Genomic DNA, 14,798 nt, shown 5'->3' with positions numbered 1-14,798 from the left:
GTTATTTTTGAACATGGGTAATATTGTGAGGAGGCAGTGTACAGGGTTTTTTTTTCTTTTTTGTGATTGTTTTCTATTACTGCTGTCTTACTCAACTCAGTTTACCTTTGCAGTGATTTTTCTTGTTTGAGGAAAGCAGGAGTCATAAACTGCTGAGGCACGGCAGGAATGCTGGGTGGCTTCAGCCATAACACCACTTCACTCACCTCCTTGACATTCCCCAAATTGTAATGATGGAAGTGCCTGCTCTGTGAACTCCTTCTTTCTTACACCTCCCACAGAAATTTCAATAGCAATTTTCATCCTAAGGGCAAGAATACAGTCTTTTGGCGACTAAGCGTGTGGAGATTAGCCACTGATTTTCCCACTGACATCCTCTGCATCGTTAGGACCAGAAGGTCTTGTGCTTGGATAGCATGGCAATCATGGAAACTTGATGCAATCCGTGTTTATTATTGAGGACTTGGATTCCACAGTCTCTCTTGTGATACTTCTTCACTGAAGTAGTGTCAAAATAATTCAGAGTGGTACTTTCAGAGGGAGACAACTGTTACAGTTCCAAGGCAATGGTGGTTTCCAGATGTCATGGCAGAGGCACTGAACCACAGGATCTCATCGGTGAGGAACCAGTGGAGAACTCGTGAACAGCTTCTGTGCAGTTGACAGCTTTAGCAAGGGATTGTTTTTTTATTCAGGTAGTTTTGATACTTTCTCAGTTAAAATTGCTGAGACATTGGAGATAGGTCTGCAAAATCTGTAGCACTGAGGGATTTTCTTGAATGACAGGAGTTGATTCATTGGAAATATGCTTACATATATTTTGCAGTGAGTGTCATAGTTGTTACTGCCAAACATAATACCAAGGATGAAGAAAATAGTTGATAATACAGTCAGAGATGATGCTGAGGCTCTAAGGAACTAGTGGATAAATTACATTCCTGTAGCTGTGGTGTATTGTATGGAGGAAAGTTTGGGTGATGTGAAGGGAAAATGTGGAGAAAACTGTTTGATTTAAATTGCTAATTCAAACTTTTTTTTCTGTCTTTTTTTCTGTTTGCAAGATGTATTGTTTTTCCATCTTACTCTTCTTCATGATAGGAATAAGGACTTCTGTACTTCAGTTAAACATCATGTAGGATAAAAAGGATAAGAACCCGTTCCAAACAAGCATTAAAGATACAATAAGGGTTTTTAAATCTGGACTTCGGTATATACTAAAACACAAATATCAGTGCATATGTTAGCAACTTGCCCTCCTGCAAAAAGAAGTAATCTTCAAGGAATAAACTTTTAGGTCTAGAGATTTCATTAAGTAGCACTTAACATATTAAATGTGAAAATGTGAAACTTTATGTGAGTGTTATATAAGACCTGCCATGCAATTTAAAAAAAAAAAAAAAATAAAAAAATTAGGAAGTGTTGAAGTTTCAGTTCACATAGCAGTAATTACTGCATAACACCTCTGAACAGTTTTGCTGGTGACATTTTACAGCTAAGCTGCATGTGTAGGGCTGGAATCAGAAACTTTTTCATTTGAGTAACATCTTTAAAGTCCTTAAATTCTAGTCAAGGTAGACAGGTTCTGTTAATTAAAGCCTGTATCATGATGATCTATTTACCTTTGTATGGTGGAGTTGAGGTTGCATATGGAACTTGTCCTTTCCTGTTCTACCAGTCAAACCAAACAAAATCTTCCCATACCTGCAGGGAATACTGCTTAGTTTCAAGGAGAAACGGAGAATTCTCCATTTCCTTTCAACAGCATGAAAATGCCATTATTATTTCAGGCATGGTTTGAGAAAAATACAGGTTCACAGTTTCAACTTCAATTTTCTTAGTATGAACACTGTCGTTTTCATAGCAGCAGTTGCCTCTCGGGTTTTGTGGGACCTTAGAAAATGATCGGGTTTAGTTCTACTAAATAGTAGTTGCATTTTGTTGTCATGGTTGCATGTGGTTTGGAAATACTTCTTGCTTGGACAGTCTTGGAGCCTGTAGCTGGTGACTGTCAGGTATTTTTGGCACTGTGGTGGATCTCCTTCTGCTGGACCTTCTTGGTTGGCTTTGACCATTCTCTGAAGCTTGACCTTGAGTAAACACCTTCCATAGTCATTTACTTTTTCTAAACTAGTTATGGTGAAAATCATTTTATTTGATTTAATTTGTCATTTTGCCATCTTAGGAAATTACTGGAGAAGGAGACTTGTCAGCCCTTTGCTTTCCAGGGTGAAATTGAATTAGATGGGAGCTTCCCAAGAATGGAGTTTGGAAAAGGTGGGACACTGGGATAAAATGCCAAAGAGGAGGACTATCTAAAGGCCCGTTCTCTGGAACTGCACACCTTTTTTCAGTCATAATACTGAATTCCAATATCACAAAAATGCCATGGTCTGCATCTCTCCTGCACTTAAGTGCCTGTCCATCCTTTTGGGTCCAGATGTTTTCTCATTCTTACCTTTCAAACAGAGGAGCCCTACTTACAGAATAAGTTAGTAGTTGTAGCATCCCCCTGGGAAGTAAAACACCTTTAGGTCACATCTCCTTAATAACCAGACTGTAAATTCAGCAAGTGTAGTCAACATCTGTCCTTCCTACTGAGGTTTTGCCATGCCGCCGGCAGAGATCCTCTGTAAAAAGAGAGATTATACTTCACTCCTTGTTCAGTGAAAAAGTTACTCTTGCTAAAACTGTTTGACAGTTAACTTCCCATGCCACTGTTAATTTCACACAGGGTATGCAGTATGAGATTAAATAAACCAAAAGATTTCCTAATTGTAAAATCCTGAGTAAACAGGTAAAACGGGCACAGGGCTATGAGAGTGAAGCATCACCAAGAATCAGTAAAGCACTGAGGGAGTTTAGGCCTATGTCTTGGAAATTTTTTATTGATAGGAGCCTAACTTTGTAGAGAGATAGAGGATAAGTTAAAGTATTTCAATGTGAAGATAGCAAGTACATGGATGGGAGAAGATGTCGCCAAGAGATGAGTTGTGGATTAACTGTAGGTTGGGTGAATAATAAACACAGTGCAGTGTTGTCGCATGAGAAGTGCCAATACAGTAACGGCATCTTCACTCAGATATATACACGTCCCCAGAAACAGCTTTAGATTTTCGTGGTCAGTGGCTATTGAAGTCAAACCCTGTGGCAAACACGTTTTTGGAGTATTGAAGCAGTTGGGTTTGCTACCTTGGCAGGTGTCGTTTGGCATGTTTTCCCTTGGAGCAAACTGCTCCCAGGCTCTTTCCTCTGGGACAGACACACCACCACGGCATTTTCTCTAGTGTAGCCTTTTCACAGGTTGTCCTGAAAGTTAGCATTGTGATATAGGCTGAAAGTGTTATGTTTCTCTTGGGAAATGTTGCATTACAGCATGGGTTGACTTGACAAAATGGTGAAACATTGCTGAAAATGTGCTCTTTCAGCTTACTCAGTTATTCAGGAAGGTGATGATAGTGAGTGTCAGGATGGTATTTTTATTTAGTAAAGTGTCTGGCAACAAACTTTGGTCCTGGTCTGACAGCATTACTTTAATTTCTAAGCAGTGATCAGAGATGCTGGGGTTAGTTTTTGAGGTTATATTCACCATAAGCCCTGCAATTTTTCACTTAATACCTACTTTCCCACAATTCAACATTACAGCCAAAAGTTATCTGGATTTGACATAGCACAGCCAAAGAGTATATGCCAGTAAAATAGATGAAGATAAGATTTCTGTCACCATGGCTTGGCTTTGAAGTTCATTTGCACATTAAATGTAAGAGCAGCTTTCTTGTGCGCTTCCTTCTTTTCCCCTCTACTCTTCCAATCCTTTGGCAGAACAAGTTTATTTTGTTGAAGGTTTTATTTTCTGCTGAAAATGCAGGAAATTCAGACAGCTCTCTTGGAAGCTCCCCAAAGCTAATACAAACAAGATACATATGCTTCTCTTAAAGTAACTAAAAATAAAGTAAATTATTTGAAACTATTTAACTGTAGAAATTCCCCTGTAAAGAGGAAAGGGAAGTTTACATCATTATAATTGTGGATGCTATTAAATTGCGTTATCAAGGTGAAATTCCCTGGAGTGCCAATTTGTCTATTCCATACAAAAGAGTACATCACCCTGGAGTTTATAATAGCTGCATTACCGGCAGGCGTGGAAGAGCTAACTATTGAATGTCCAACAACGTAATCATTTGAAGTATTCCTTAGCATGCATAAAGCTGGCTTAAAAAAATGTAATGGAAAATGAACTGAAGCTCTCTGTTCATCTCGACTTTTTGTGGATGCAGCTGGTGGATCTGAAACAGTTTACCAAGTTTTTCCTCCTTGTTTCTCCCCGGTAAAAGGAGGAATGTCAGGAACTTTCTGTTTGGGGTTAATTCGGCATTCTTAGTCTTTTTGGTATGTGTTAACTATTGGTATGTGTATCCTTTTGTTTTCCATTGTTGACAAAACTGCCTTTTTAAGTCCTGTCTTCCTTATGAAGGAAGCAGTTGTTTACGATTACAAGTTTTTTATGTTTTATATTTGCAATTTATATTTTGGAGGGGAATCTCACTGAAAATATGACGTGTGATTATGGTGAGACATCATGGATAAGGGCTCAGAATGAAGATAAGCCATCGTTAAGGTTGCCTGTGCAACCTGCACCCTCACCTTCCCTCTCTTCCCACATCCGTATGGTAGCCTTCAGCCTCAGGTCTGAGAGTGGATGTTCCTCAACGCGTGGATGCAGCAGCACAGAGGTGACATAGCCCTGCCTACCACACAGAGTGCTGTACCTTGCTAAATCTTCCTCCGACTCTTCCTCCTCCTCACTACCCCGCTGAGAGAGGAGGACTGGACTTGAAGAGAGGCAAAGGGAGCAAATGACCTTGAGGGGGCAGTCAGAGCTAGCTGGGAAAGTGGAGAGTTGGAGATGGTTTTGCTGCTCTGAATTGTGGAGTTGCTAGGAAGGAAGCTACTGAAGCATCTCAAGCTAAAGCGCCTTTAAGTAGCTGCTTGACAGCTTTTGCGTACTGTATGCACTTCTCCCTCTGCCAGAGAGGGGTCTGCAGTGTCAGTAATTGTGAACAAAATAAACTTGCACTTTTGAAAATTCAAATGTCAGGGCGTCCTGTTACCAGCAGCAAGATACCACTCGTTAAAAGCCATTCATTGTCATAAGCAGTAAGTTCAGAATTGTGTCTGGACGTGGTTTTTTGTCAGACTGCATTTCCAGCATGTATTTCTTTTGCTATTATGAGTGACATTTCCACTTTATTTCATCAGGTTTCTTTAGATTAAGATGTCACTGCAGTGAGCCTTTCCTGTTGGGTTTTTTTAGCCCTATTTACATTGTGCAGTTGTAGGGTATTGGCGTTACCCATCCCTGCTCAGGTTTTGGTTTTTTAGGCAGATAAGCTTCTTCGTGCTCAGATTGTGCTAACTGTATAACTGCCTTTCTGATAGCGTTCGTCGTTGTGCCACTTCAACAGGCAGAAACCTCTAGCAGTTGTTTAGCTGAAAGTATCAGTTGGCTGGAAAATTGCTGCAATGTGAATGCACAGGGAGAAGTGGGGCTTTTTTAGTAGGCAGTAAGGTCCTGAGTGTATATATGTATTGTTGTTTACTGCACAGCATCATTCATATGGATCCCACCGTGAAGGAGAAGGTGCACTGTTAGATCTCTGATTTTTAAAAAGTTGCAAAGTAGACCTGGTTAATCTTACAATTCTTTGTTGGTTTGGATTGCCAATTACTATACATCAGGTAAAAAGGAGAACAAAAAAATGTTGCATTTAAGTGAATTCTAGCTCACAATAAATAAATATATAATTGTATTGTAGTACAGCATGTGGACACAATATGAGACTTAAGTTTGTGCGTGAGTGCTTTTTAGAATCATAGAATAGAGTCATGGAACGGTTTGGGTTGGAAGGGACCTCTAAAGGCCATCTAGTCCAACCCCTGCCATGGGCAGGGACATCTTCACTAGGTCAGGTTGCTCAGAGCCCCGTCCAACCTGGCCTGGAATGTTTCCAGGGATGGGGCATCCACCACCTCTCTGGGCAACCTCTGCCAGGGCCTCACCACACTCATCATAAACAATTTCTTCTTTCTAACTAGTCTAACTCCACCATCTTTTAAATTAAAACCATTACCCCATGTGCTATGGCTACCAGCCCTACTAAAAAGTCTGTCCGCATCTTTCCTGTAGGCCCCCTTTTTAAGTATTGGAAGGCCTAAAGAAAACTTACAATTATTTCATTCTTCACCCTGAAATCAAGACCAGTATTTCCTTGATTTCAACTTGCTGTCACTGCTGGTAACTGGTGGCCGACAGTTGAACAGTTAACCCAGCTCAGGTTGCATGGCCACGATGGGGTGGGACAGTCAGAGAAAATGGCTTCGGTGAGACTACCAGAAATCTTTAAAAGTGTTCCTTTCTCTGAAACTTGGTACAGAGTTACTTCATTGTCAAAGGCAGCCTCGTGTCCACCCTTGCTTATAAATCTCTCTTCATAACATTACAAGTGACTGAAATTCTGATTTTCAAATGAGATATTATTTTCCATATAAACTAGCATAGGAGGAAAGAAAACAGAAATCAGAATAACTGTCTCAGTTTTTATTGCAAGCCATGAGTACAAGCCATTTTAGTACAAGCCATGATGGGTGGTTAAGCAAAATTAACCTGAATGACACGTGGACAATCCTCCCTTTTTCTGCTAAAAATTGTTGACGTTTAGAGGCTGGAGATTTGCATTCATTCATAATATTAAATTTTAAACCAGTTCTTTATAAAAAATTAAAATTAAATTTTAAATTTAATTAAAAGGATGAGCACAAATTAAGCAGGTTTTTGATGACACTGAGTTCTCACATTCTCCACTGACAGTGATTCAACTGCTTTATCTTTTGGTGTGTAAATATGCCTGTAAGGAACCTAACTGAGCACATTCCTGGGGTTCGGTGTTCAGGCTGCTTCACTTCTGATATTTTATAAGCCATATACTTTTCAGCTGTTTTTACACATCTGTGTCATTCCAGCGGTACGTAAGTATTGAATTCTCTGGAAGCCTTTGCCCAGGAGGATGTCATGCTAATTATTAATTACACAGCAGTGAGGAAAGCAACAGTGTTCCAGGATGGTCAGAGATGAGAGCATCCAGCTCTTCCCAGAGTTTGTCTTGGCTTTGCACATTTGTGTGTTCCTTGTTAGTGTTTATCAAACTCAAATTATTTTTCTCCAGATAATGTTCTCATTTCTGTGCTTGTCGTGTTTTCATATGCATCCTCTTAGCTTGTTTCTGTGCTCTTTTCTCTGGCATTATCAGTTGTTTGTTCCTTGTTCTTTTAGCAAGAGAGGCTCACACTACCCAGAATTGTACCTGGATCTCTTGTAGCTGTCGCTACAACATGACCAAGCACCTGGCTTTTTGCCTTGAAAATAAAAATCTTTGCCAAATAGTACCACGTTAATCCCTACTCTGAGAAGGAACCGTGAGGTGGTTATCTAGGATTATTCACAGTAATATTAGTGCTGTGCCTACACTCCCATCTCTTCTGTAGGCATGGTTTCCGTCTCAAAGGATTGGTACCAAGCTTTAGCTTCCAAGTTTCTTTTAAAGATGGGTATAATTATTTCTGTGGGCATAAAGAAAAAAAAAAAAAAAGGAGGGGGAGGACTGGTAATCATCAGTGTCAACAGAGGCAGCTGAGGTCTGTTCTGCAAAGAAATACTGTAATTTTAAATGTGAATGCCACATTGAATTTGTCAGTTGTGAGGAATAGGAAAATGCCTTTACTTTTAACTTGTCTCTCATTTAAATGTCCTGTTTAATAGATTGAAACTTGTCTACCTGCCCCCCCCAAATCAATATCTGGTCTTTCTTTTCATATAACAGCTAATTCCGTCAAAAAAATTAGTCCCGCAAAGTTTGCTGTGGATGGTGTCCTTGTCATGGTCATACGTGTTCAGTATGTCAGCTGTGTTCAGCTGGTCTGAAAGTTAATATGCAGGGTGATAAACTACTTCTCTTCAACGGCAAAATGTTTTTGTAACCTTATTTATATCTGTGTGACGCCATGTCTAGAGGCAGACGCGCTGTAGCTTGATACTGGCGATACAGAGCAACAAAAGCACACAGAATTTTATCAGCCCTTACAGCATTTCTCCATTGTCTCATCCAAATGCTGTCCTTGGCTTTCTGCTTGTTTTTTCCTGTTTTTAAGACTTTCAAGCCTTTACAAATGCTTTAATCGCTAATTATAGGAGCATACAGCTCTCCAGACAACATATATGCAATACTGGGATTTTGTCCCATTTCTCTGACTTTTATGGAGTTTATTCTTCTTCTAAATTATTGTTTTGGTATAGTCACTTATGGGTAAAAAATGTCACTGTAGTTCCTGGGTTTCTTCAGTTTGGTCCCAGGTTCTTCTTCACCTGGAACACTGTAGCTGAAAAACAGATGGTTGGTTCTATCCATCAGCTTCTAAAAAATTAAATGTAATTACTCAGCAGTAACCTCTGGTAACTTTTAATTGTTTGAACTGACCAATAGCAGAGTCTGCCTTTTCTTGAAATAACATGTTTGGAGATGGTTAGCAACATTTTCTGTTTGAGCTAGCTGTATGCCTGGGTTTTAAGGTGAACATATTTTATTAAAAAGCATTTAGTTTTTGAAAAGCCATTGTGTGGCTTGTTACCTTTCTGGTAACTGGATGGATCTGACTTGATCCTGAATCATAATGTTTCTGCAAAAGTAGTGTATTATGTATTTTAGGCTAGTGTCTCAGCCACTGGGTCATCCTGCTGCATCAAGGAGAGATTGATACCAATGCTCAGAGCTTATTGAAAGCCACAATGATACCCCATATTCTGAATGAACTCCAAGCTGATAGGCACATACCACTCCACAGAGGAGTTAACCAGGTCTGGATTTTTCTTCAGATTCCAGCTGAGGCAGTTATTTCAGGTTTTATCCAATACATTGCATTATACACATTTTGCAGCATATGACTGCAATGCTCTCTCATGGCACGCTAACTAGGAAACTACAGGCAGAGGAATCACCTGTGTTTTGAATGCAGGGATTGTTTCTGCCATAGAAGAATGTGATCCCATTGACAGGCTAAGTAGCTGCGGTGATCAGCATTGTAAGGGTTTTGCCGGCATTGTTAGCTACACTACAACGGTACTTCAGGTGGCTGAGGCAAAGCTATTAAAAAAGAAGAGGAGATTCTCACATTTGGAAAAAAATCTGTAACCTCCTCAGTCAGTCAGATATCACTGCTAAAGAAGAATATTCCATTGTAGTCTGTACACCAAATATTGTTCTCCAGACAAGAATTTCAAAAGGCTTTCATCACTTAAATCTCCTGTGTACACGCGGAAGACAAGCGGTGTAGACAGCCGGATCAGAGTGCTCTGTGAGGATGGGCACTGCCTTCTCCATGGTCCTCAGCACTGTGGTAGAGATGGAGGAGCAGGTTAGGGCCGTATTGATGCTTGCAGGAAGAAATGTATCTTTGCTTTTTATTGAAAGTAGCCACAGCAAAGTGGTAGTAAAGAATTTTGCTCTTTATATGAGTCTAACCAGGATAATGACACATTCCTGTGTCCTGTTTGCCTTGGTAGAGAATATATCTGACAGGTGATGATTCCTACAACACTGCCTTATAGTAGAAAATAACTCACCTATGTACAGTTTCACTGACAGTCCAACAAAATGCTGTTGCACGTACAGCCTCGTTAGGAAGGATTTAAGTGCCTTATGATAACTCAGAAAATGACTGCTTTGTAGGCAAAAGGAAATGCCAGTGGTTTCAGTGTTTGTACTAAACTGAAAAACTCAAGCTGGTTAGGTATGATTCACGTTCTTGCCAGACCTGTAAAGTCTCACAGTCCAATGTTTGATGTGGTGGAGAGACCTAACAACACAAACAAAGTAGATTTGCCTTTTTTACCCTATCCCAAGGGAGGAGAAAGAGCTCTCTGGTCTGAACAGCCGTATCAGGCATATCCTGGTGTGCAGCCCAGGCAGAGAAATACAGAAGGCTAGCAGGGGTTCACATGCCAGCTTGTTCAGCTTAGAAGGTTTCAGTTTCAAAATCATCAGGAATGGCTTGTCAAAAGGCATTGACAAGTTGAAAAGCTCTACAAGTTTATCCTGAGCATTAAATTTTAGTGCGCTACAAAAGGAGATTTCTTTTTCCATTTATTACATATATTCTTTAATGCCAAAAAGATACCAAAAAATAAGCTGGAGACAAAATCTGGAGAATGGTGGCAGATGTTCAGGGTGCAGTGGGTTTTGATCCAGTGAGTCTTCTTTCTTCTGTCTTTGCTTTTCTCTTTAACTTTTTGTTTTCCTGATTTTTTTTCCTCTCTTCTTCACCCTATCCCTCTTCCCCTAGCAGGGGCTCAACAGAAAATTGTATTAAATTAAATATATGCTGGTGTGCTTTTATTTAGCATGGGAAGGGTTGAAAAGACATAAGTTGACTTAAACCTGAGTGAATTTGGCTAATTACAGTATGTTAATGCTTCTTGGCATGAGATGGCAGCTCCTGTTGAGACAATCAAGCCATGAAGCTGAATACTAGAGTGCAGGGCATTTCGGTTACAGTTCTGGTTATTACAGGACAAAACAGATCTCTTTCCAGATACAGGCATGCCAGATTCGCTCACCATTGAGACGTTAACCAGCTAATACCTCCATTAGTAATAATTACCTATGTGCTGTCTTTAATATCTGATATATTTTACAATGGAAAACGGCAGACTAACCTTTTATTCCTTTCTTTAAAGGCACAAGACTTGAATGTGATTGAGGAAGTGATCCGAATGATGTTGGAGATCATCAACTCCTGCCTGACAAATTCTCTTCATCACAACCCCAACTTGGTGTATGCACTGCTTTACAAGCGGGATCTGTTTGAGCAGTTTCGAACTCACCCTTCCTTCCAGGACATAATGCAAAATATAGATCTGGTGAGTGATACATTATTTAAAGGATGCTTACACGTTGTTATTTGAGCTCTTTATCCTTTGAGGGGTGGAAAATATTCACCATTTCTCTCAGTTTGTTTTAGAAAGTATTAAAATGATGAGTTTCTCAACATTTCTGGGCCTCCCCTGTGACTACTTCTGGTCAACATCTTTAACCTGGCAGAGCCAGGGGTATTTGGGATGTCTCTGGTGAGGAAGGCCCAAGCCGTGGCACATCTTTCACTCCCCTGAGGAAGGACAGTATCAGCTTCCTTTAACTGTCAGGGGAGAAAAAACAGATATTCATCACCACCAGACTTTTTCTTTTCTCTTACTCCCATCACCTGCCTATTAATGGTTACAGGGAATTTTTAAAAAATAACTAAGAGCAGGCATTCAGCTGCCTTATTCCTTGGGCTGTATCTGAGTGTGTCTTGCTTTCACCCGCAAAATGTCTCTGCGCAGCAATTGGATAAGTAAGTGTTTTAGAAGGAGGCAAAAAGAAATATCTGCGGGTCAGAAGCTGTTACTGGTGTGGCTCTCCATGGAGTATGACTTTGGAAAACAGTTGTTTAATTACTGCTGCATCTGATAGTGGCTTTCATGTTCATATTAAGAACCTGGGTAATGATTCCAGCTAGAATATAACAGATTTTAAGTGCAAAAAATACTTCTCTGTCCTCTAGTTGGTATTTGCAGAGCTGAGCAAAGCTTGAAGGCACACCATGACTGCTGGATACGAAATACTGGCAGGGGAGGTTGAACAGGATGCTGTATTTCTTGCTGCAGTGAATAACACATCTTTTCAGCATGAATAAAATTATGCTGAGGTTCTGGTTTGATCTGCTTTTATTTTAAAATATTACAGAAGATTGACAGATTCCTGATGATCCATAAAGGAAAGTAATTCTAAATGTCGAACTGAAATCCTGCTCTGTACCTACCTCTTCCTCTTCTGTTCTCACTTCATATTTTCTGGTCATGCAAGAGCTTGGAGAGCAGAGGATTCAGAGCTCAAAACTCTCCAAACTTTTGGCAGCCACAGACTACCACCAGCGTGATACTGCCTGGATGATTAGGACAAGATGTCTTCAAGTTGTGTAAAGAGAGGATATGGTGCAGTGAAGATAACAGTCGTCTTCATTTCTGAGTGAGATAGGGACCTTCTCTGGTTACTTGTTCAGATCCAGGAAAAGTGGTGGTGGCCAGATCCTTCTGCATGACAGCTCCGTGCCTCCCACAGATAGCAGCATGTCCTTTCCTTTGTAACACTTAAATGTTGGTTTTCCTCAACAATTTAAACAAATCCTCCCCAAAACTATTTAATATTGAGTTACAGCATAATGCCAGTTACATTCAGAAACTATTTAAAGCTTTCCAAGGGAGCATGTTGAATTTTTAAATAGCTCCTTTGTTAGAGAAGTGAGAATGTCAAAAAAAGATTTATTTTTTTTTTAAATGTACCTGTCACCAGCTGGCAAGTGGTGAGAGCTGTCAGGCTTGCAGATCTGAATAAAAGATTAGATTCAGCTGACTCCTCTTCTACCCTGTCACATCCTCCACTTCATACACAGTATCGGCAGCACTACCATCCTGGACAGAACCAGTCTTTGTCTTGTGTGTTACAGCAAAAATGTTTTAACTGGTCTTCCTATCCCTTCTAAAAGTGGCAAATCATGTCAGTTCTACTGTACATGTTGAGGGAGCTTGCCTGGGACTATGTGGACAGTACCTGAGAAGAACCAGGGGTTCCTCTCTCCCAACCTTTGCTCAGGCTCTTCTCTGTAGTGATGGAGGTGGGAGCTCCATCCTCAGAGCCACGCAGGGTGATGTGCATGTCTGAAATGTAGGTATGCTCCAAAAGGACTCAGAAAATAGTGGAGAAAAAAAATCTTCAACGATCTCAGAGACAGAATAGTGAGCTGATGTGGCCAAGGTAGGTTACTCAGAGGAGGATGGATCCACCAACTTCCCATGTATCAGGGAGCTCTGTTGGGTTTCACGCTGCTGTGCTCAATGTAATTTGGTGGCCCAAAGCGTGTAAATCATAGATGTAAATATTGCAGCTTTTGGTAATGGAAGGGTGGAGAAGTTACCTTTCTGTAGCCCCCAAAACACATCTGCAGGGGCTGTGCTATATCTTGACTCCCTCCATTGATACTTTTTCTGGTCATTACACAGCAGAGATTGTTTGGGTTATCTTCACCCACACTACAGTGAAAGCATGACTGTAACTTCCATCTTCAGATACAACTAGAGGTCCACATGAGCAGAACATGTGTGTTATGCTCTGAGTCACTCTGCCATCCCTCTGTGCTTCAGCAAAATCCTCCTTACGTTGGATCTAAGATTCTCTGTAGTCTGGATTTGTATTTCATACAGAAATGCTAACAGACAGCATGGTAATGTTCTATATTGAAGAAATCTGACTAAAGCACAGTATATGTGCAATCTGTACTGTGCACTTTGTGAAATGTGACCCCAGAAAAATTGTCAAATTGCCTTGTCAAGAATGTATAGAATGGGTATGGCATATCTTGACTTTAATACTTACTGGTTTTACTCTGTTGTACTTAATGTTCTCATAAACCAAACAGGAAGCACAGAAGAGGTGAAAATGCTAAAAACTGGATGCAAAATTAATTAGAAAATGTACTGAGAGGGTAGTAATGAGTGGTTGGTGGTGCAGATAGAAAGGCATCTGCTGTAGTCCCATGTGGGTACACAAAGGGAGAATAGATCGGAAGTGTTGTCTAAGTCTCTTCATGCTAGTGACATTTTAGCTGGATTACTCTGGGTTTAGAATCATAGAATTATTTTGGTTGGAAAGGACTTTTAAGATATTGAGTCCAACTGTTAACCTCACACTGCCAAGTCCACCACTAAACCACGTCCCTAAGCATCACGTCTACATGTCTTTTAAAAACCTCCAGGGATGGTGACTCCACCACTGCCCTGGGCAGCCTGTTCCAGTGTTTAACATTTGATGAAGAAGTTTTTCTTAATATCTAATCTGATTCTTCCCTGGTGCAATTTGAGGACATTTTCTCTCGTTCGATCACTTGTTACTTGGGAGATTGACCCCTACCTCGCTACACCCTCCTTTCAGTCAGTTGTAGAGAGCGATAAGGTTGCCCCTGAGCCTCCTTTTCTCCAGACTAAACACCCCCAGCTCCCTCAGTCCTTCCTGATAAAGCGTTGTGACCCTTCACCAGCTCCGTTGCCCTTCTCTGGCCACGCTCGATTCAATGGCCTTTTTGGGGTGAGGGGCCCAACACTGAACCCCCTCAGCGAGGGGCGGCCTCCCCAGTGCCGAGCCCAGGGCTCAGATCCCTTCCCTGTCCCTGCTGGCCACGCCAGTGCTGGTACAAGCCAGAACACACTTGGCCTCAGCCACCTGGGCACACTGCCGGGTCTTATTAAGCCAGCACCATGGAAGAAATTCTAGGGAGAAAGAAGAGAAAACAGGATCTCTAAGGACAAATAGCATTGGTGCTGATTAGCCAAAGGAAGGCTAAAGGTGATGTGATATTTTTTCAAATAAATTGCTGCTGTGAAGGGAAAGCGAATAAACTTTTTCACATACTTGTGGATTCACAGGTCATAAGGAAAGACTTTCTAATGTTAATAATAACAAAGCACTGTGGTAGGTTTCCAGGGACTTCAGCATTGGAGACCTCTGGATAGCAGACGTTTGGCAGGATGACATCAGGGCAGAGGACAGAGCAGAAGATGTCTGTAGGCACACAGGAATGTGGGGATGGCTCCGTGGCTCCACCAGCTGCTCGACCAGAGAGACAGTCGCCCAGGTTAACTGCAGTACAGGCTTGGTCAC

At 40.9% G+C, this 14,798-nt stretch overlaps 1 protein-coding gene across 2 annotated transcripts in view; it reads left to right on the top strand.

The window, feature by feature from the left end:
• Positions 1-14,798, top strand: part of DYM (dymeclin) — a 219,953-nt gene that overhangs the window by 163,832 nt on the left and 41,323 nt on the right. For both annotated transcript variants that reach the window (XM_026865591.1, XM_026865592.1), the window contains one exon: positions 10,784-10,966. In XM_026865591.1, the coding sequence (XP_026721392.1) occupies positions 10,784-10,966 (183 nt within the window). The remainder of the gene's footprint in view (positions 1-10,783; positions 10,967-14,798) is intronic.

This window comes from Athene cunicularia (genome assembly GCF_003259725.1).
Source record: "Athene cunicularia isolate RWA chromosome Z unlocalized genomic scaffold, athCun1 chrZ_part1, whole genome shotgun sequence".
NCBI lineage: Eukaryota > Metazoa > Chordata > Aves > Strigiformes > Strigidae > Athene > Athene cunicularia.
This window is presented reverse-complemented; position numbering and strand designations above follow the sequence as displayed.